This window comes from Penicillium argentinense (genome assembly GCF_028826775.1).
Source record: "Penicillium argentinense strain IBT 30761 chromosome Unknown utg000009l_segment0_segment0, whole genome shotgun sequence".
Taxonomy (NCBI): domain Eukaryota; kingdom Fungi; phylum Ascomycota; class Eurotiomycetes; order Eurotiales; family Aspergillaceae; genus Penicillium; species Penicillium argentinense.
Window position 1 is genome coordinate 4,163,098 of NW_026622668.1, and position 19,838 is coordinate 4,182,935.

Here is a 19,838-nt window from a genome sequence, read left to right on the forward strand (position 1 = left end):
GAAGAGGTAGGAGATAGAAATTCTATCCTAGATGGGCGGACGGGAGTGATGGGCCCATTTTATGGTGGTCAAGGGCCTCACTTTGACTCTTTGTTCCTGAAAACGGTTGGGTTTCATGACTTTGCTGCGGGGGTGTAGTGTGCATTTTGAGACAGAAGCTAAGCTAATTGTCCAGAATCGACTTCGATTTTCCTTTGAAATCGAGTGATCGCCGCTCTATACCGGATTCGGGGGGGAGGGGAGAGAGGGAAACGGACAAAGGCGATCGAAGAATGTGCGTTGGAATGTGGAGCTTCTTGCAGCTGGATTCGGATTCAGACGAATTCAGACCATTTCTGATGTCAAGATGATTGTGTGCTGAACAGGCGCCACTTTGCATAAATTATAGTGCTCAAGGTCCTTAATAGCTCCCCAAGCTGGTAGAGCAGAGTACTGGAAGTATGACTCTGGTCGATGATCGGAAAGTTGAAACCCAACCACACATCTTGGAGATCTAGTCTGCCACTCGAAAAATATTTCTACAGAATATGCCTAATTACCTAAACAATTTAGTATTTGTGTAATTGATGAACCTCCGCATGTTAGAACCTCGCAAGTAGCAAGTTGAAGCGAAATGAACAGCCTCGGTCCTTGTTTACGCCGATGACGTCGCAACACGTGCCGGTTATCGTGTTATCGCCCGCCCACCGACCGCCGCTAAAGGTTGTCAATACCTCCTTCATGAGACCACACTGCAGACTATGAGGACGGTCTTCCTCGGCCGTTTTTGTCTTAAACGCGGGCTTCCGCGCCTCCCGCGACATCATTTCACAACATCATGGCGATTTCCCGTCAAGCGCATCCCGAAACGGGGCCCAGGACTCGGCGGAGTGGTGATGGCTACACTCGCGCCTATTGCATTTCTCAAGTTGGCGGAGGACTCGGAGGAGGGGGGTAAGACAGGCGAGATGCAAATGTTGAAGGCATCGCGCGATGAAATCCGTAAGTCGGTGCCGGCTGACGCGAAGGGCCTCTCGAAAGTCTGTCAAACACTCTGGGTTTATTGGTACTACTACGTCTATGATCCCATTGCGACTGGGATTCGATTTCTCCACTTGGCCGTTATATTTGTACCAGTTGCTGCTGCTGTGCCGGTAATATGGTTTGGACGGAGGGTTGAAAGTCGAAATAACGCGCGGAGCGGAACATTGTGGTGGTATCGCTTTCTCGTGAAGTCCATGGAGCGTGCTGGACCTGCCTTCATCAAGGTAAGTTACTCATATCTGCGAACATAAGATCAATCTTGATAACGAATTCACTCTCTAGTTGGGCCAGTGGGCCGCCTCGCGAACTGATATCTTCCCTCCCGAAATGTGCAGCGTCATGTCTTCACTCCACTCGAATGCACCCGCCCACTCGCTACACGACACCAAACGAACTATCCGGAAAGCGTTCAATGAGCTACCATTCGACGACATCTTTGAGGAATTTCAAGAGGAGCCTCTGGGCGTTGGAGCCATTGCGCAGGTGTACAAAGCAAAGCTCAAGCCAAGTTTGGCCTCCACCAACCAAGAGCTAGGGCAAGGACCTAGCACTTTGGGCGAGAAGGTTCGGAAGAATGTCGATGTGCTGGTCAAGAGCTCGCCGCAAAGAGTACCCTCGTCTTATGTCGCCATCAAGGTCTTGCATCCTCGAGTCGAGAAAATGATCCACCGCGACTTGCGGATCATGTCATTCTTTGCGTCACTGATCAATGCGGTTCCCACCATGCATTGGCTGTCTTTCCCGGACGAAGTTCAACAATTTGGTGAGATGATGAAGCTTCAGCTGGATCTGCGAATTGAGGCTTCGAACCTTGTGATGTTCCGCGAGAAGTTCAAGTCCCGCTCAACAGCCTGGTTCCCGTACCCATACCTTGATTACACAACACGCGAAGTGCTAGTTGAGGAGTTTGCCCAAGGTATCCCACTTGCAACTTTTCTTGAGGCCGGAGGCGGTGTTTACCAGCACGAGATCGCAAACGAAGGGCTCGATGCGTTCTTGCATATGCTACTGATCGATAACTTTGTTCATGCCGATCTGCATCCTGGAAATATCATGGTTCGCTTTTACCAACCCAGTGAACTTGATCTATCACTACGGAAACAGTCACGAGCAATGGATGCCCCTACATCAGCGGAAGTCGATGTGACCGAGGCTATCCTCGCCCGATTGCGCCCGTACATTGGCCAAGGCGAGAAGTGGGAATCTGCTTTGGCCCAGTTGAATGACGAGGGATACCGGCCGCAACTCATCTTCATCGACACGGGCCTGGTAACCCAACTCAACGACGTGAACCGACGAAACTTCCTAGACCTCTTCCGAGCCATTGCTGAGTTTGATGGCTATCGTGCAGGCCATTTGATGGTTGAACGGTGCCGCACGCCCGAGCAGGTCATTGACCCGGAGATCTTCGCTTTGAAAATGCAACATCTTGTCTTGAGCATCAAGTCTCGAACTTTTGCTCTCGGAAACATCAAGATTGGCGATGTTCTGAGCGAAGTCTTGACCATGGTGCGTGGCCATCACGTCCGGTTCGAGGGAGACTTTATCAATGTCGTGATTTCGTGTCTCCTTCTCGAAGGTATTGGACGAAGTCTGAACCCTGATCTCGATCTTTTCAAGAGGTCTGTACTCCCTTTCCATTTCTACAAGTTTGAAAGATATTCTAACCAAGTCTATATAGTGCCCTTCCCATCCTTCGACAACTTGGCTCCGGTTCCACCTTCTTACAGACCGTGCGTTCTGGCGATACTTCGATTCTCCGCGTCTGGGTCGGCCTCGAGGCTCGCGGGTTGCTGCAGGCCAGCATTGAGAGCGTAGAGCAGTGCGTCAAATATGATCTGCTGTCACCTAACATTTAAATAGATCTCTCCTTCTTTGTACTATAAATTTTTTATACGATAATTCAAATGACACGGAACGTTTTAAGCTACTAATATTTAACGGATTCTTTGGGTATCCATGCATAAAGAACGTTCATTAAACCAGCTGATAGATGTCAAAGGACATATCTCGATTGCCGCATTATCATTCAGTAAATGCATAAAGCCACATTAAGATGCAAAATAATAAGACACGAGTAAGTTATACAAGACAAGGATGTAAGAAGATATAGAAAAGAAGGCACAAGCCATATCAAAACCGTGGAACGCCTGGGCCATGTCTATCAAGTGTACAGAGGAGAGGGGAGAGGCATTGAATAACCAGTATTGCTTTGACCAAGTTCAATGGAAGCCGTGACCGTGACCAGGCTCGCGCGCTGCACCCCCCGCTGGCCCTCCACCAGACATCACCACCCCATCTCATCATCCGTTCAACGGCAGCGGTGGGAGAGTCCAGAGCAGGACGGATATCGAGATAGAAGACAGGCTCGCCGGTGGGCTCGGGGGGTCCGGAGTAGTAGTCGATCACGTAGCGAACCTCCTTGGGACCGGAGGGAGTCTGACGCTGCACGAACCAGTCATGGCGATCGAAGGGCGGGTTGGTTCTAATGCGAGTATGAGGAAGGTTGCATGTGAGAAAGGGGAAAACAAGACACATACTCAAATTTGGACGGGTAGGCCCACCCCAGAGCCTGGAAAATCTGAGCCTTGGGACTCAATTCCTTGGGGCGACCCTGGAAACGAATCAGACGAGGCTCACTCGCCTCGTCCACGGTGCCCATCATCTCGGCCTTAGCCAGCTCGAAAGCCAGATTCTCTTCGCCGCGACGGCACTTGTCCCAACCCTCCGAGAGACCCTTGGCAAAGGTACGTTCCCAGCCAACGATCTCGGTCCACGCACCCTCGTTCAGGAAGTTGTGTACAGCAACCATAGACTCGACCGCATCTTGGGGAGTATCTGTATGACCCTTCCGCAGCATCGCATTGTACATCTGCTGCGGAGAAGGATACTCCCAATTTCCTTCAGAGTCACCACGGGGAATGGAAGACAGTTCGCGGTCAACGGGAAGGTCAACGGTTTGGTTCGGGGCGCGCTCCTGGGAGATGGAAGCGAACATGTAGTTCAGCGGGTTCAGCTTGGACAGAGTAGACGATTTCTGCGGCGCAGCCGCAGGTTGCGGCGTTCCCGCGTTGGCGAATTTCGGCGCGGAATAGAAGGGAGAATCTTTGCTCATAGGGCAGTTACTAGGGATTTCTGTATTCGCGGGGCCAGCGGCGGGCACGGCGGGCGACGCCTGCGATGATTCATGCATCGGGCATCCGGGCTGTTGATAAGGGTCAGCATTTTATGGAAATGAAGATTGGAATACAATTGTACGCAACATACGGGAATAGCGGCCCCAGGGGTCGTGGGGTGCGGCGCCACAGGCACCTTTGGTGTGTCTGCCCAGAACCAACCCATTTGGAAGTGAAATTTCGAGTTTCGCGATGTCGCAGAGTCGATTTGCCTTCGCGCGCGATAAAAGGTCGGGGAGAAATTTGGCCCGCGACGATGACCTAATCGATGGGTTATCACGTGATATCGATCGGGCCATTCACGGACGAAATATATCCAAGCCGGCGAGAAAGTCGGATGAACGAAGAGCTTTGTGCCTGATCTTTTCATCTAACATTTTCGCCTGATTGTTTTTCATCCATCTCATACCTGGAAAAAGAAAAATTCGTACCTTCGCCAGACAATTCACTTTTTATTTCTATTTTTACTATCAAAATACCTCATGAAATGTGCCGACTATCCTGTTAGATGCTGCATAGCAGTATCCTTCACCAAGTCTTCCATGGTTTCCCGATAGCCCATCGAGAGGACACCAGACTGCTCATTTATTAGTATAGGAGTCTAGAAAAGTATATACTGCTAACATACCTCATTCTTCAGAAGCTCTTGCAGCAGAACAAACGCATTATCGCGATCTCTCTGCACTTGAGTTTCGTTTGCTTCGCCACCTTCCTCGGAAACCGAATGTTTTCCGGCCATAGTATTCTTGAGAAGCTCCATAACGTCGTCATTTTGTAGACATTCCACCACAGCCGCACATCCTGACTTGTTGGTCGCCATCAGAGCCAGTGCGAACCAGCCTTCACTTCGAACCACGGGCCATTGGGTCTGTGTAATCATAGCCCCAACCGGGTGCGCGACACCCTCATGCAGCTTGTAGAGCCTCTCCAGTAATGAAGACGCTTCTTCATCTCCATCGCGAGCCTTAGGACTGACGGTGCGACAGATCGAGGCGACAGTGCGTCCGATTTCTGTTTTGATCGGGGGCGAGTCTGTTTTCTCGAATAGCGACAGCAACAGAGAAAGATAAGTCCGTTGATGAGCCGGAGATTCAGAGTCCTCAGAAAGAGGAGCCAGTAGACGGGATATGTTATCCATCGACGAGATGATGACTTGGCGCGCGATCGTCGCAGCTGAAAATTGGACCTGCGGGACCGAGTCAAAAGCCCATAGGCGTGAGACCGCTGGGACGATTTCAGCTTTCGCAAGTCTGGACCGATTATCGCCAGAAATAGCCAAGTTCTTCAAGAATCCAAGTGCGGAGTGAAGAACCGCACCACGGGCGTCACTGTTCAGAACAGCGATTAACTGTTCATGGATCTTCATATTTTTAACCATCGTTTGACAGACTTCATCTGAGCGGGCCAAGTTGCCCAGCATGACGCACGCGCAGATCTGAAGTTGATCCTCACTAGCAACGACCCAAGACTTCAGAGTCTGCGAAAGCTCCGAGTCAAGTGGGTAGTGTTCCGCAAAGAGCGAGGAAGCAGAAATCTCGGCAAGAGCTGTGTTGATTTTCAGGCGAAGTTGAGCCATACTTTGGACATCTTCCTTAGTAGAGGCGTCGTAGTCGATGGTGAATGAGCGACGAAGAACAGACAACGCCTTTCCGACCATGCCATTTACGATGCAAACATTCTGGAAACGCTCCTTTTCCAGGTAAATCGACAGTGAATTTACCAAGGATGAGTAGTACTCGAAGAGAATATCATCATTCAGAGCGAGCTCCATGAGTAGCAGAATGGTTCCTTCTGGGGAATTCTCGACACCTTGCGCTGTAATTTCATGAATTTAGCGTTGGTGGCGACACTCATGTAACAGACACGGAAAAAAACATACCTTGTTCCGAGGAGAGCTCGACCAGATCATATGCGAACCCAAGTAGAGCCTCATTATCTGGAATGATTCCATCTATTAGAAGCCTCAAGATTATATATGCGGCTCTATTTTCCGCCATTTGAGAATGCGCGGGCTCTGCGTTGCGATTAGTTATTTTGTACATTGTTTTAGGCTGAGGAAGACGAAAAGCTCACCATAATCCATACAGATGTTATAGATTACCGGAATAGCTACATGAATGAGATCAGGGTTGAGGAAATGTCGAAAAATAGCAAGGGTGTAGTTATCTTTGACGACGATTTCTCTGTTTTCATCTGGAAAATGTCAGTCGCGAACAACACCCTATATCCACTCAAAAGAAGCTGGCACATACCTGTATCAGCACAAGAATTTCCAATCAGGCGAAGGGAGTGGAGTAGCAGGTCCGTCTCCACCTGCTCCCTTGAGGAAACGACATCCAGAAAGAACTTGAGGACACCAGACTGTCCAATTGGGACACGCCATGATGCTATAGATTGTCAGCACACATGTCCCCAATGAAGATGGGTATAGGCAAAACTCACGATCCCGACTTCCATTCGCGAAGACCTCAGCCGCCTGGCTCAGTAATCCCGAGTTTGTAGACCACAGCTTGCCCAGAATGGAATGAACACTCTGCAAAGACTCGGTATCCCGTTGGCCACGGCTTGCATCCGCATCTGCCTCATACAGGGCACCCTGAAGGCTCTTGAGATCCAAGGGGCTGCTTTCATAGGCACTCTCAATGGCGCTTTTCAAAGTACGGAACATCTTCTCTTGTTCGTCTTGGGCCAATGTCTCCGAGTGTCGCGGTGGGAGGGCACTAGGCATATCCGACAAATTTGAGAGGACCTGCTCAATGGATGGGAGCTCCAGCTTTGCTGCTGAGACAGAATTCTGGCCGGCATCTTCACTCACAGCCCCGGGGGCAGTAGATATATTGAGCGAAGCCATTTTGTTTGCTAGAGAAATCCAGGCGGCTGCCTTCGTGTGCCCGCCTGGTGTGGGGGAGGCTCGTTTCCTAGAATGAAACCGTCGAGGATGTCAAATTAGTCGAGCCGAGCCTCTGATATACCTTGACAACCTCGGTCACAAGCTTATGCAGTTGGCGGAGACACAACGCCATAGTTGAGCGGCGCGGGAGCAGAAGGTGGGAGTGCTGCCTGAGCGGATTCAGGCACCAATGTGGGCCAAGCCGTATAACTAGCGAACAAGACGAGCTCCAGTCGCGTCGCCCAGCTAGTTCGAAGCTTGCTGAAGTGTAATGGAAAACCTCAGTGAGATTATTGGCAGAATAATTATTTGCAAATAATCTATTACTAATTAGTAACATTAGAGCATAGTACTGTTGTTGTTTCACCCCTCAGGGTATACCTCGTTTCACGTCATGCGTGGCTCCGCCTTCCGCCTTCGGGCCAAACACTGGGGAGTCCAAGCTGGCCTCTGCCCGTCAACCGTCGAGCTCCTTCCACCCCCGTCCCTCCTTGAGTTTGTCAATTGCTGTAATCAACTTCCTTCACCCGGCTTCTTTCCTTCTTTCCGTTCGATTCAGCCTCTGTCCACCGCCACCATGACGCGCGCCCAGCAAACCGTCTCCGTCCTCCTCCTTGTCTCCTCCGTACGTACAATTCAACCGCGCATCCACCGATCACCGATGCAATTGAATACAAGAAGCGCGCTCTAACAATCCTTTAGCTCTACCTCGTACTCTATCTCGGCCTTGTCCCCCTGAACGAGACCGTCCAGACTGAAATCATCCCCGTGGTATGTTCGCGACTCCTCCCCGCGACTTTCTCCATATTCTCCACACTATACCTTCATACTGGATATTGACCATAGAACCTCTCACCAGCTCCCCTTCTGGGCCCTGATTGTCTTCGGGTGCTACCTCCTCGCCCGCCTGGGTGTCGCGATCTTCACTTTTAACGACGTCCCTGAGGCACACGCCGAGCTGCAGAAGGAGATTGCGCAGGCGAAGATTGAGCTGCGCCAGGGCAAGGTCGATGTAGACTAAGCGCGCAAACTGTGTGCGCTGTTGAGTTGTTGGATAATCAAGCGTGTTCGCCTGCAGCCTTAACCTTGACCTTGGGTGTTGGATGCGGGAGCCTGTCTACGCATGCGGCCGCCACCGAGGCCCTTACAAAACACGGTACTCATTAATTGCTATTTGCCATCAATATATCCGTTTGATACCCAGACAATCTATGGAGGACCTTCGTCTTGCCTGGAGTCCGCTTACGGTGATCATGGTCATGATCATGCGTGGGAATCGTAAAATAACACTTTTCTCTAGATTCGTAATTCATAAATCGCAAACAGCCCGGACCATCTATTATCAACGGAGAAGGCGCCGGGATGAGGCGCCCTCAAAAAAGCCACCAACAGAATCAAAGCGCCGCGCAGAATGAAATGCTGGTCGACCATGCAAGAAACTGTCTTAGATGATGGGGTTTTCCTTGGCCAGAGCGTCGTGCTCGTCAATATCCTTGGCCTCCCACGGATAGCAGATCCAGACGTCGTCGGTGGTGACAGAGGCGTGATACCGGCCGCCCTCCATCATGTCGGTGGGCAGGACGCCCTTCTTCGACTTGTTCTTGTTCTAAATGGAGGTAGCATCGTTAGCATTGGTAGCTAGTTATGTGGGGGAGAGAAAGAGTGGGCGGTACGCACGTGCAGAACAAAGACGAAGAAGTTCGTCTTCTCGCCCTCGCGACCGAGCTGCTTCTGAGCCAGCTGGACATCCTTCTCGAGCTCCCTCACGGCATATTCGAGAGTGGTGCGGGTATCATCGACCTCGTCGACAATGAGAATGTTCTTGCCGATCAGGTTGGCCATCTCGAGAGAGCTCATGTCGAGCCACTGAGTACGGGTGACCTTGGTGCCGGGAACCTCCTCGGGGTCACCGCGGCCAAGGTCCTCGTAGAGGGACAGACCGATAGCCTGGATGGGGATGTTGGGGTCACCGGGGCGCTTCAGGAAGGATCTGCCCAGATGGCTGTGTTAGTTCCTTGCGCTTTCGAAAAGAGTTGTATAGTCCAACACATGAGGCAATCGACTCGAGGGCTTACCGGAGGATACGAGCAGGCACGTAACCACCGCCACCAATGGCGATCATCAGGTGAGGGTGGAAGTCCTTGAGGATGGCATCGGCCGACTTCTGGCACAGCTTGTGCACCTACAGTACACTGTTAATTTTCTGTTGCGCAGTGCCGAATGGGGCGCATTTTCGGTCCTATCGTCGCAGCGGGTGGCCCTACAACCATCTGACGTGCTTGACGATCGATGCACAAAGGGGACTATCCGTACCTGGTTGTAAGTGACATAGAATTTTTGGACCATCTTGGCGGTTTGGGGGGTTTGAAAAGGAACTATAGGCAAATGCGGTGGCTGAATGCGACAAATAACCTTGGAGAAGGCAGACCAGGGTTCGTGAAGACCAGCAGGAATCGAGGAAGTAAAGACTAGGCGGATTGCAGAGAACTGAGGAGACGAAGCCCGCGGCGCCCACAGAAAAATTGTCACCAAAAAATTCGGATCGGCGGTTATCGCATCGCGGGGCTTATCTCCGCATTTCACTATTGACATATGACACTCCCCGGACTCGGCCTTGCGTGCAGGGCATTCATATCAAAACTATTCAAAAGACGACACAGACTCCCAGGCATATCCATCATCATGTTCAACATCTAGCACACATCATTCTGCGCCTCTACGGCATTCTAGGTATACCACGAGGGCGTGGGGTACTCGCGCAACAGCGCAAACCGTCCCAACTCCCGGTTTTTATACGCCACCGGGTCATGCAGCGAGTGCGTGCGGATGTCTCTCCAGAATCGATCCAGGCCAACCTTTGATGCGGTGGCCCTCGCGCCCGTCACCTCGAACACCCCCGAGGTCACCCGCAGCCCAACGTCGGTGGTGACGACCTTAACGCTCGCCACCCACTCAGCAACCTCCCCCCGTTCGTCGGCCGTCAGCGCAGCCCGGTTTCCCGAGTACTGGCCGTACAGCGCGGAAATCTGGTCGCCGGCCCTATCGGCAAGAGCCTCTGTGGCTCGGAGGTGGGCGAAGAAATTGCCATATCTCTCCAAGATGTAGAACTCGTCGGTGGCCGATTCCTTGTTGTCGCCGCCGAAGGGCCAAGGGCGGGTGGTAGCGGTGGTGTACTTTGCGGCAAAGTCGAGGGAGCCGATGGCGATTCCGAGGTAGAAGTTGCTGAAGACTAGCTGGATACTGTTGAAAAGAGAATGGAGGTTAGCTACATGCGGGGAAGCAGGTCAAGGGGAACGGGATATCCTTACGTCGGAAGGAGTAAAGTCGCAAAGGGAATCAGCAGGGTATCCTCCCGCGGCTTCTTCGATGCGTCGTCCCAGCCAAGGGCATCTTTCCAGGGCACACGAACATTCTCGATCTTCACACCTCCAGACTCGGTCAGTCGGAGGCCAATATTGTGCCAATTATGCGCAAATTGGATACCGGGCTGTCGCGTTTCAACCAGCGCAAAGATATGGCCCTCGGTGCCTTCCAGAACACCTTCCAGCACAGTGAGATCGGACACGACACCGCCGGTATTGAAATGCTTCGCTCCATTGAAGACAATGTGATCTCCATCGGAGGTGATCTTGAGATCGCTATCCCGGGGGTTCACCGCGCCACCAACGAAGTAGTTGTTCGAGATGATCAATTCATGCGTGCGCTCGATTTGCTCGGGCGTACCGACGACGTTGGCGGTAGTGGACCATAGTAGATGGTAGCCTAGCAGCATGCCAATGGATCTATTCATAAAGAGCAGTGTTAATACCACGCTGAATCAAGGGTGGAAATGCCAGAGTATGTGGCTTCTTACCCATCTGCTTTGGCAACTTCCCGAATCGCCTTATACCCAACACTCCACAGCTGCTCTCCACCTCCGTACTTCTTCGGACCCAACAGCTTCAGCAGTCCCGAGTGTTTGAGAAGAGCAATCTCCGCACGGGGTGATTTGTTCTCGTGGTCTCTTTGAGGGGCATCTTGGGCGAGAACTTCTGCTACTTCGCGGGCCCGGGCCAGCCATGTCTCAGCGGTGTCGGGGAGCGCAGACCATTTGGCCTGGTATTGGGAATAGACAGCGGGGTCTGTGGCGGGTACAATGTCTTGCGACATGGTGAAGTATCTTGGTAACCGGTTTAAGGAAAGAGGAGTCAGCGCGCTGAGTAGTTTTCAAAGAAGCACTGCCAGGGCAGTACTTTATATGTATCCATTGCGACAGACACCACATGTGCAATGACATGCTGTCGCTGTGAGATGATGCGATTATTTGCATGGCTCGTCATTGCCTGTCCAGAAATTGAGAGGAGGCATTGAATGGCTCGGATGGTCTCGTCAATGTTGTCGGCGATGTCGTTATCACGTAGGTCAAGCAGATCAGCCGGACCCCACTGCGGTTGAACGGAATGCAACTCTCGCCCGAGAGGTGCGTACAACTGCATCTCTGGAGTGCGGAGTAATAGATTGGATGGCGCGAAAAAAAATTGCATTTGAAGCATGATTATCACGCAACATGGGCTCTCTTCGGTTTCTCCGAGACTATTCCCCATTTCTTCTGCCGCCCCAATTACCTTGCCTCGTGTCCAATCATCCAACCCGATCTATAGGCAACGTACTCCTATACTCCTCGTAATGATCTACTGCACCTTCTTCTTCTTCCCAAACACCCGCGTAGTATCACCGAGCGGCAAATCCACAAGCGAATCCTTCAGCAGCAAATGGAAAACGATATACCATCCCACAAGTCCAGCAAGGAAGCAGAAAACACCACCGGACTTCTTCAACGCAACAGAAGAGGCAGAGTGTCCATCCGCCGCAGCGAAGTAACTCGCCGCAACTGTCAAGAAACCCAGATCCACAAACAGGAAAACAAGAATGTACGCGACATTGCTTGGAATCGAAGCAACCAAGAAGGTGAACACGAAGACAGTCCACAGTATCATGAAGAAGCCGACCGCGTTGTTATACTCCGCCGTCTGGCCCCCGTATGCCTGCACAACGCCAAAAGCAGGGGTCAAGAGAGCGCCATAGCCAGCGTAGAAAAGGCCTTTTGGATCAAAATTCAACATTGGGCTCCTGGATACCATTCGCAGGAATTTGAACATACCGAAAGCACTAAAGACGGTGTAGGCAAAGCCATTGCCGATAGACAGTTCCCATTGCGCAGTCACGACAAGACCAAATGCCGCGATAAAGAAGAAGTTGCCGACGAAGACATTATCTGTCGTGACGCCTCGCCATTCCATGAGACTCAAGGAAAGGGTGGTGAGGGTTGTGCCGAAGGCCCCTAGGGCCAGGGCAGACTGTAAATTGAATCAATCACCATTCGCCGTGGAACACATCACAATTAACATACCCCTGCACCGAGAGTCTTTGGCTCTATGACAGTCGGCGAGGCTGTGACGCTTTGTCGCTCAACATCCACCGCATTGTCCGGTTTCTCGGTGCCGATGGTTGTATCGTGAGCCGCAGAGGTCATCTTGTCGAGTAAAATTCAAAAGTCCACAGAGTCGCGATACGATATGAATTTTGGCGACAATTAGAATCTGCGAGGTAATACTCGACTTGATTTAAGGGGGTATAGCTTCGTTATAAAGTACGCGATATCACACCATTACTTCAGCCGATGGCAAAAAGTATCCTGCTCGGTACTTCCAGGGCCGATCTAAGGTCGGGCTATGGAAAGCTACGTCGTAAACAAGTTCGACCTAATTTTGAGTATTTGCAGGTTAGTTTGGGATACTGCGGCTCGGAGTGGGGGGTGTTGTGGCATAATGGCAGGATTGTATGATGTGCTTCTCCGATCTCGAGACATGGGGTAGGGTAGCCGCTTTTCAGAGCCGAAGATTGAAATGACTTCATAATCAGTTCGCGCTCGACGATTTTATTTCCATTTTTATCTATAATTTGGGTTTGTGCATTAAACAAACCGATCCGTCTCTGAAGTTTCCGCATCGGGTTTGATATGGTGAATCTCGAATCCTCCCTCGTCTCGATCTTCGCCTTTCTGCGGCCAGAGGATCTGGTGGTGCAGGATGGCACGAATCATCATGTAGCAAACAAAAAAGTACATGACGAGCAACGGGAATATTGCCGCGCAACCAATAATGTTGATTGCTTTGCAAGAGAAGGCTTTTCCAATGGCAAAGGTCGCTGTAATCAATGCGGTGTTGGGGAAAATGAACGAAAACCAGGTCATCGAGAAGAACATCCTCCCCGGGCCAATGGCCGACCAGTGGGCTGCACTAGCAATGATGAAGAAGAAAATGGCTAATCTAAAAGGAAGTCAGCAAAGGAGTAGGAATGAAACAGAAGGGGAATGGCTTACCCCCAAAGCCAAAGAGAGACAAAGTCTACCACCACTCGCAGAACATCCGCAGCCAAAGGCCCATTACCCATGAAATCAGCCGGAAATGCACGCTTTGCCTCGGCAGCCATGTTGACAATACCCGCGACAGTAAACCCACTTGGTCCGACCGACACGAACATTCCAGGGCGGATATTTTCCTTGGGGAGTTTCTGCGTCATGAGACGATAGATGAAGGCGGAATAGACCATCATCGACACCAAGAACCCGACTCCTTGGATAGTAGTCCCTCCAATGATGATCCGCAGGGAGCTTTCCGGATTCAGTTTTGCACTCAGAATACCAGCGTGGGGACCGATGATGAGCATGGGGTATGCGGGAAAGATCCAGATCGGTGTCATCTGGGCGATGGTAAATGTTTGCGTGGACCATCTATAATAGCATTAGCGCTTCGTTGTTGACTGAGCAATGAGAAGAAAAACTTACAGCAGCAGATAGATCCCGGCAGATAGGATGACAGCAAGAGCAGCGTCGATCCAGAACAATATCCCGACAGCCTGGATTAACCACGGCCCTGCTTTCTCTGGACCATATTGCGAGATGTTGATCAAGATAGTGCCGAAAGAGACAACAGATGCAGGTACAAAGAGGGACTCGGTCGGATGAAGAAAGGAGGCCTTGAATGTATAAGGGTAGTGATAGAATCTCGCAATCAACAAGCCCCATATGAAAAGATACAATGCCACATTAATCAAAAAGACCACAACGCCGATCGTATCTAGCCCTCTAAAGCGATATGGAACTAAATCAACGTCAGCCCAGGATCTCAGATCCTCAAACCAGAGGATGACTGACCTTGATATAATACATTCGCCAGCCCACCCGTCGCCATCGTCATGGTAAAATAAGCCCAAGTAACATGGCGAATGCGTTTTTTCCAACTCAGCGTCGTGGCCGACGCATCTGTCGTCCAGCGGCGCAGATTCGAACCATCATGATCTAAACAATGCGCCAACTCTTTATTGCTTGCGGCCTGTCTGTCCGCTGCCCGCGACTCGACTTTGTTATGCCAGGCAGCTTCTAGTGCGGAGGTGTGGACTTGGCTGCTGGGGCTGTCCGCCACGCCGAGAATCGAGAGGGTCCGCTCAGCGTCCTCTATTGTCGGGGTTCTGTAGCCGTCGTCGCCGGGGCTGCGCATGTGTCGGGGAAAATCTAGCGGAGACGACATGATGCGGGTCGCCGACTTTGACTCAAGGCGTGACACGTTGGGACCGCAGCGATATGGCCTCGTTTTCACTTAGGCAGTTCCAACATGCGACTAGTGCCCAGACGGATGGCGGCAGGCCTATGCCCGATACTCGGAACAAGAAAAAGGTACCTTTTCAACCCTGTCCAACGACGATCAGGAACGACTGGCGAAGGCGTAGATCGAATCCGGTGGGCTCGACTGCGGCCATGGACGGGGGGCTGTTGGGGCGGGGTTTGCATCTGGGGTGGACACAACCTCTTTTAAAAAACCCTGGCGAAATAGATTATCACCGCGACGAGCGTACCTCAGGGATCGCCGTGGAATTCGACCAGATTTGTGGTCGTTGGTGGGTCACATTTGGCCACCGTTTGGAGGTCATTCGCTGAGTTTAGTTGTATGCGCGGAAGTCGGCACATCGCGGGGATCCCCAAGCGGTCCACTGCATTACCGTCTCACTAAAATACGGTGTCTTTCTGAGTCTACTCTACTCAGTCTATCGATTGTGCTTCTAATCGGTCGTTTTGTATACTTTGTTTTATTTATTTCTCTAATAGCAGGATTGAGCTTATTTCATGCTTCCATTCTCGGCCTGTGACGCCATACATCAGACAAAGACAAGCATGACACGGCAGAACAGGAATGCATGGCAGCCATGATTGACATGCAATCCCAGACACTCGGTGCATATTTCAAATAAGCATATTCAAATGGCCTACCGTTGAGGTCATAGTCATACTGTAGATGCATACCTCGCTGGTCGGGATACGGCCGGGACCCGCCGCGATCCCTCAGTTGGACCGAATCAATCCCTCTTGGCAGTCGTCGATTTAAGCTTGAAAAGACGATCGCAAACTTTTTTTGTCTCTAGCTTCCATTTCAAAATTGACTAGCAGACATACTCGGTATCGATGTACCTAGGTTGACTGTCCCAAAAAAGATATAGGGTTTAGGGTTGCAGGGAGGCTCTTGTGATCGGATGAGCCGAGGCATCTTGAGCTCTGCGATAAGCTGGAGTGCACTTCACCTCCCTAACAAAAACGCAATCATTCCAACCAATTCACCTTCCAAGACCGAAGATAACTGTCTGAAACCATCCCCTGTCGCCGTTCGAAATAAACTTCAGATCCGCCATGCCAGGAGTCACGGATACCCGCAAATCCGTGCTGATCACTGGGTAAGACGCCAGTCGCATTGCGCCAGCTCCCACACTGCAAGCAACGGACCCTCTGACTGTCCTAGGTGTTCTCCCGGCGGCATTGGAAATTCTCTTGCGCGCGAATTCCATCGGAATGGATTGCGCGTGATTGCCACGGCCCGAGAAGCGGCGACCATCGCCGACCTGGCCGAGCTCGGGATCGAGACCTTGAGTCTGGTCGTCGATGAGCCGGAGAGTGTCAAGGCTTGTTTCGCGGATGTCGAATCCAGACTGGGGGATAAAGGGCTGGATTACCTGGTGAATAATGCGTGGGTTTCTCTTACTATTCCCGGCAGATCTGATATGGCTAGCTAACAGTGCGACAGAGGCCGGAGTACGTTTACTGAGAAGCTTGAAGTTTGTCTATTTCGGCAGAAACTGACAGATATCGATGTATAGATTATACCGTCCCGGCCATGGAAGTCGAGATCCCCGAGGCTCGCAAGACGTTTGAGACGAACTTCTTTTCTGTCATTACCATGTGCCAGACATTCCTGCCGCTCTTGATCAAGGCCAAGGGAACTATCGTGCAAGTTGGATCTGTGGCTGGTGTTCGTCCCATTTGACCCAATTCCAATCCAGGCGTTCGGATGGAAAGAGCTGACCAGATATGCAGATCATCCCCTACGTGTTTGGATCTGTCTACAACGCGTCCAAGGCCGCCCTGCACTCGTTTAGTGATACCCTACGAGTCGAGCTGGCTCCATTCGGGTATGTCAACGCGTTTATTTTCCCCTTATTTACATTGCCCGTTCTTTCGTCGGATTATATCGTCCGGTCTATATTTCATCTCAGTCTGGTATTAACTATCGCAGGGTCAACGTCACTACGATCGTTACCGGCGGCGTGCAATCCCGGATCGCGCGAACCCAGCGCACGCTGCAGCCAAATTCGCTGTACTTGCCCATTGAAGAGGAGTACATGCGACGTGTCACACACAGCCAGCATAACGCGATGCCAAATGAGAACTACGCGCGCAGCGTGGTGGCTCAAGTGCTGTACGGGTCTGCTCCCTGGCGCTGGCTGTGGCCCTGGGCCCAGGGCCGCAAGACCTGGATCTGGGAGGGACACCGGAGCTGGCTCATCTGGTTCTTGTCGGGCGGCTGGGCGTGGTCTGGCCTGTTTGGCCGGATCATGACGAAGATGTTTAAGCTGTGGAAGATCAAAGCCTCGGGCCGATGAAGTCGTAGCTGGTCTGAGCTATTTTTTGCCGTATAATATCGTAATGTGGCTCTGTGTCCTCCATTTTCGAGCAACTTTCTTCCCTTCCAATATCGTACCCTGGTAGCAGGTATATACTCAGCTCTCTTACGCAATGAATCTGTTATAAATATCTAAGGAAATACCGACGGAGGTTCCGTGATATTCGCGTCTGCGCCCGAGGCATGGCTTAGTCATTCAGGGACGGGCGCTGGTTGGCTGCGACACCCGGTTTTACCGCGACCGCATTGTCATCCCGAGAAAAAGAAAGCTGTTCTCCCGATCCCGACTCCCATCTCTCCCCAAGGGCTTCAAGATACCCTCTCTTTTCCTCTCCCCTCTACACCCCAGCCATCATGTTCCGATTCGCCCGCGGTCGCCCCATTGCCGCGGCTTTCAGAGCCGCTACGGTAAGTTTCAATCCCGATCCCGTTACCTATCGGGCAGTTGCCCGTTGTTCTCTCGATCATGAACTGACCCGATCGTGACGCGACATATAGGAATCCTCCGTCCAGTCCCGCCTGGCCCAGCAGCAGAAGCGGAACCTGTCCATCCACGAATACCTCTCCGCCAGACTCCTTAAGCAGGTACGTGAACCGCGTATTCGATTCTGCGCGCCCATCATGCAGAGTCTTTTTTTGAGTCCCCGGGTCAACATCGAGTCGAAGTCGGATCGCTAATCGAATTCACACAATAGTATGGCATCGGTGTCCCCAAGGGTGAGGTCGCTCGCTCCGCTGAGGAGGCTGAGGCTGTCGCTCGTTCCATCGGTATGATTCCCTCCAATAACTGATACCCCCTTCGCGCTCGACTAAACATACAATCTTCCAGGTAACGATGACATGGTTATCAAGGCCCAGGTTCTTGCCGGTGGTCGTGGTAAGGGTACCTTCGACAACGGCCTGAAGGGTGGTGTTCGCGTCATCTACTCGTGAGTGATCCCCTCCCAATGCATTTGGGATTATTTTTTTTTTTTTCCTTTTTTTTTTGGAGTTGCAGTCGTGTTAACCTCAACCTCTCCAGTCCTACCGAGGCCAAGATGTTCGCCGACCAGATGATCGGCCACAAGCTCGTCACCAAGCAGACCGGCGCCGGTGGTCGCCCTTGCAACTCCGTCCTGATCTGTGAGCGCAAGTTCGCCCGTCGCGAGTTCTACCTCGCCATCCTCATGGACCGTGCTACTCAGACCCCCATCATTGTCGCCTCCTCGCAGGGTGGTATGGACATTGAGACCGTCGCCAAGGAGAACCCCGACGCGATCATCACCACCCCCATCAACATCAACGTCGGTGTCACCGACGACATCGCCCGCACCATTGCCACCGACCTCGGCTTCTCTGAGCAGTGCATCGATGACGCCAAGAGCACCATCCAGAACCTGTACAAGGTCTTCATGGAGCGCGACGCTACCCAGATCGAGATCAACCCTCTGTCCGAGACCTCTGACCACCAGGTCCTGGCCATGGATGCCAAGCTCGGCTTCGATGAGAATGCCGAATTCCGCCAGAAGGACGTCTTCTCGTGGCGCGATACCACACAGGAGGATGCCGATGAGGTCAAGGCCGCCGAGCACGGTCTGAACTTCATCAAGCTGGACGGTGACATTGGCTGCCTGGTCAACGGTGCCGGTCTGGCCATGGCCACCATGGATATCATCAAGCTGAACGGTGGTAACCCCGCCAACTTCCTGGACGTTGGTGGTGGTGCTACCCCCGCTGCTATCAAGAGCGCCTTCGAGCTCATCACCTCCGACCCCAAGGTGTCTGCCGTCTTCGTCAATATCTTCGGTGGTATTGTCCGCTGTGACGCCATTGCCCAGGGTCTCATCAACGTTGTCAACGAGATGGGTCTGCGCACCCCCATCATTGCCCGTCTCCAGGGTACCAACATGGAGCAGGCCCACAAGCTCATCAACGAGTCCGGCCTGAAGATCTTCTCCATTGAGGATCTGCAGAGCGCCGCCGAGAAGTCGGTCCAGTTCTCCAAGGTCGTCAAGATGGCCCGTGAGATCGACGTTGGTGTTGAGTTCACACTCGGCATCTAAGAATCGCTTCGTGAAGGGGCATGCATTGGGTCGCATCATCACAAACTTTAGAGAACATCGGTGATGATGTGGCCTGTTCCTGTGTCATTTAATTTTCTTTTGTCACTGTATTCTTGAGTGTTTCTTATGATCTATATCATTCCTAATAGGAAGGGGATGTGAGAACCGAATTTAGTCATCGTATCGTATAAGCTCGTAGCTTCTAGTGGCTTATCATGCGCTCTCTTCAGATAGCCCCCGTATCCTGCCTTCTGTGCTACACTAGTGTAGTAAGCACCCCAGGTGAAATAGGGACTAAGTGTCACTAGGTCATCGCAGGACAAAACAAAGGAACTACTGGACAATATTATTGATGGAAGAATGGTCAAGAATTCATCATCTAAGATCGTGGTTGGCGAGCATACGTAGGTACGTACAGGTTCCATATATGTAGTGAGGATATGTATATCTCATGGACACCATAAGCGCTTAAAAGGTTCCGATCATTTTGATAATTGCCACTGTTTACAGAATATCCACTAATACTGCTTCCTAGGAATTATTTGGAGCAAGTACGTTTATGCAATGATGGTTCTCAAATGGTGGGTGGGGTTCACGTCATTTCTGCCGGGCAAAGTTCATTCGGTTCGCCGAGGCCCAAGCGTTGGGACTCTCCGTAGGCGGACTAGTAGCTGAGCCCGCCGCCCTAACAACGGCTCGAATCGTCCCAGTCCGTCTGATC

The 19,838-nt window shown here is 51.7% G+C and overlaps 10 protein-coding genes across 10 annotated transcripts; 4 read left to right on the top strand and 6 right to left on the bottom strand.

Annotated features, from left to right (window-relative positions):
• Positions 1 to 740: 740 nt before the first annotated feature.
• N7532_009123 (ABC1 kinase family protein) lies at positions 741 to 2,882 on the top strand (the record flags this gene model as incomplete). Its single annotated transcript, XM_056621614.1, has 3 exons — positions 741 to 1,247; positions 1,306 to 2,645; positions 2,705 to 2,882. 3 exons carry the CDS (start codon positions 741 to 743, stop codon positions 2,880 to 2,882), a joined length of 2,025 nt encoding a protein of 674 aa, XP_056472420.1.
• A 274-nt stretch (positions 2,883 to 3,156) lies between these two features.
• On the bottom strand, positions 3,157 to 4,365 carry N7532_009124 (holocytochrome c synthase CYC3; the record flags this gene model as incomplete). Its single annotated transcript, XM_056621615.1, has 3 exons — positions 3,157 to 3,508; positions 3,564 to 4,228; positions 4,291 to 4,365. The coding sequence occupies 3 exons, from the start codon at positions 4,363 to 4,365 to the stop codon at positions 3,157 to 3,159; spliced, it is 1,092 nt and encodes a 363-aa protein (XP_056472421.1).
• A 330-nt stretch (positions 4,366 to 4,695) lies between these two features.
• On the bottom strand, positions 4,696 to 7,050 carry N7532_009125 (uncharacterized protein; the record flags this gene model as incomplete). Its single annotated transcript, XM_056621616.1, has 6 exons — positions 4,696 to 4,776; positions 4,828 to 6,014; positions 6,079 to 6,213; positions 6,273 to 6,392; positions 6,452 to 6,586; positions 6,642 to 7,050. The coding sequence occupies 6 exons, from the start codon at positions 7,048 to 7,050 to the stop codon at positions 4,696 to 4,698; spliced, it is 2,067 nt and encodes a 688-aa protein (XP_056472422.1).
• Positions 7,051 to 7,666: 616 nt separating this feature from the next.
• N7532_009126 (dolichol-phosphate mannosyltransferase subunit 3) lies at positions 7,667 to 8,110 on the top strand (the record flags this gene model as incomplete). The annotated part of the gene is made up of 3 exons (XM_056621617.1): positions 7,667 to 7,714; positions 7,792 to 7,860; positions 7,949 to 8,110. The coding sequence occupies 3 exons, from the start codon at positions 7,667 to 7,669 to the stop codon at positions 8,108 to 8,110; spliced, it is 279 nt and encodes a 92-aa protein (XP_056472423.1).
• Positions 8,111 to 8,533: 423 nt separating this feature from the next.
• N7532_009127 (xanthine phosphoribosyltransferase) lies at positions 8,534 to 9,435 on the bottom strand (the record flags this gene model as incomplete). Its single annotated transcript, XM_056621618.1, has 4 exons — positions 8,534 to 8,695; positions 8,767 to 9,079; positions 9,165 to 9,271; positions 9,403 to 9,435. The coding sequence occupies 4 exons, from the start codon at positions 9,433 to 9,435 to the stop codon at positions 8,534 to 8,536; spliced, it is 615 nt and encodes a 204-aa protein (XP_056472424.1).
• A 380-nt stretch (positions 9,436 to 9,815) lies between these two features.
• N7532_009128 (thermophilic desulfurizing enzyme family protein) lies at positions 9,816 to 11,238 on the bottom strand (the record flags this gene model as incomplete). The annotated part of the gene is made up of 3 exons (XM_056621619.1): positions 9,816 to 10,329; positions 10,398 to 10,871; positions 10,943 to 11,238. The coding sequence occupies 3 exons, from the start codon at positions 11,236 to 11,238 to the stop codon at positions 9,816 to 9,818; spliced, it is 1,284 nt and encodes a 427-aa protein (XP_056472425.1).
• Positions 11,239 to 11,759: 521 nt separating this feature from the next.
• On the bottom strand, positions 11,760 to 12,601 carry N7532_009129 (uncharacterized protein; the record flags this gene model as incomplete). The annotated part of the gene is made up of 2 exons (XM_056621620.1): positions 11,760 to 12,425; positions 12,479 to 12,601. 2 exons carry the CDS (start codon positions 12,599 to 12,601, stop codon positions 11,760 to 11,762), a joined length of 789 nt encoding a protein of 262 aa, XP_056472426.1.
• Positions 12,602 to 13,042: 441 nt separating this feature from the next.
• On the bottom strand, positions 13,043 to 14,657 carry N7532_009130 (tellurite-resistance/dicarboxylate transporter family protein; the record flags this gene model as incomplete). The annotated part of the gene is made up of 4 exons (XM_056621621.1): positions 13,043 to 13,397; positions 13,451 to 13,861; positions 13,916 to 14,231; positions 14,285 to 14,657. 4 exons carry the CDS (start codon positions 14,655 to 14,657, stop codon positions 13,043 to 13,045), a joined length of 1,455 nt encoding a protein of 484 aa, XP_056472427.1.
• Positions 14,658 to 15,808: 1,151 nt separating this feature from the next.
• On the top strand, positions 15,809 to 17,055 carry N7532_009131 (SDR family oxidoreductase; the record flags this gene model as incomplete). Its single annotated transcript, XM_056621622.1, has 6 exons — positions 15,809 to 15,852; positions 15,918 to 16,142; positions 16,200 to 16,207; positions 16,273 to 16,424; positions 16,490 to 16,584; positions 16,689 to 17,055. The coding sequence occupies 6 exons, from the start codon at positions 15,809 to 15,811 to the stop codon at positions 17,053 to 17,055; spliced, it is 891 nt and encodes a 296-aa protein (XP_056472428.1).
• Positions 17,056 to 17,429: 374 nt separating this feature from the next.
• On the top strand, positions 17,430 to 19,117 carry N7532_009132 (succinate--CoA ligase (GDP-forming) subunit beta; the record flags this gene model as incomplete). The annotated part of the gene is made up of 5 exons (XM_056621623.1): positions 17,430 to 17,483; positions 17,574 to 17,660; positions 17,771 to 17,843; positions 17,905 to 18,004; positions 18,097 to 19,117. The coding sequence occupies 5 exons, from the start codon at positions 17,430 to 17,432 to the stop codon at positions 19,115 to 19,117; spliced, it is 1,335 nt and encodes a 444-aa protein (XP_056472429.1).
• Between the last annotated feature and the right edge of the window lie 721 nt (positions 19,118 to 19,838).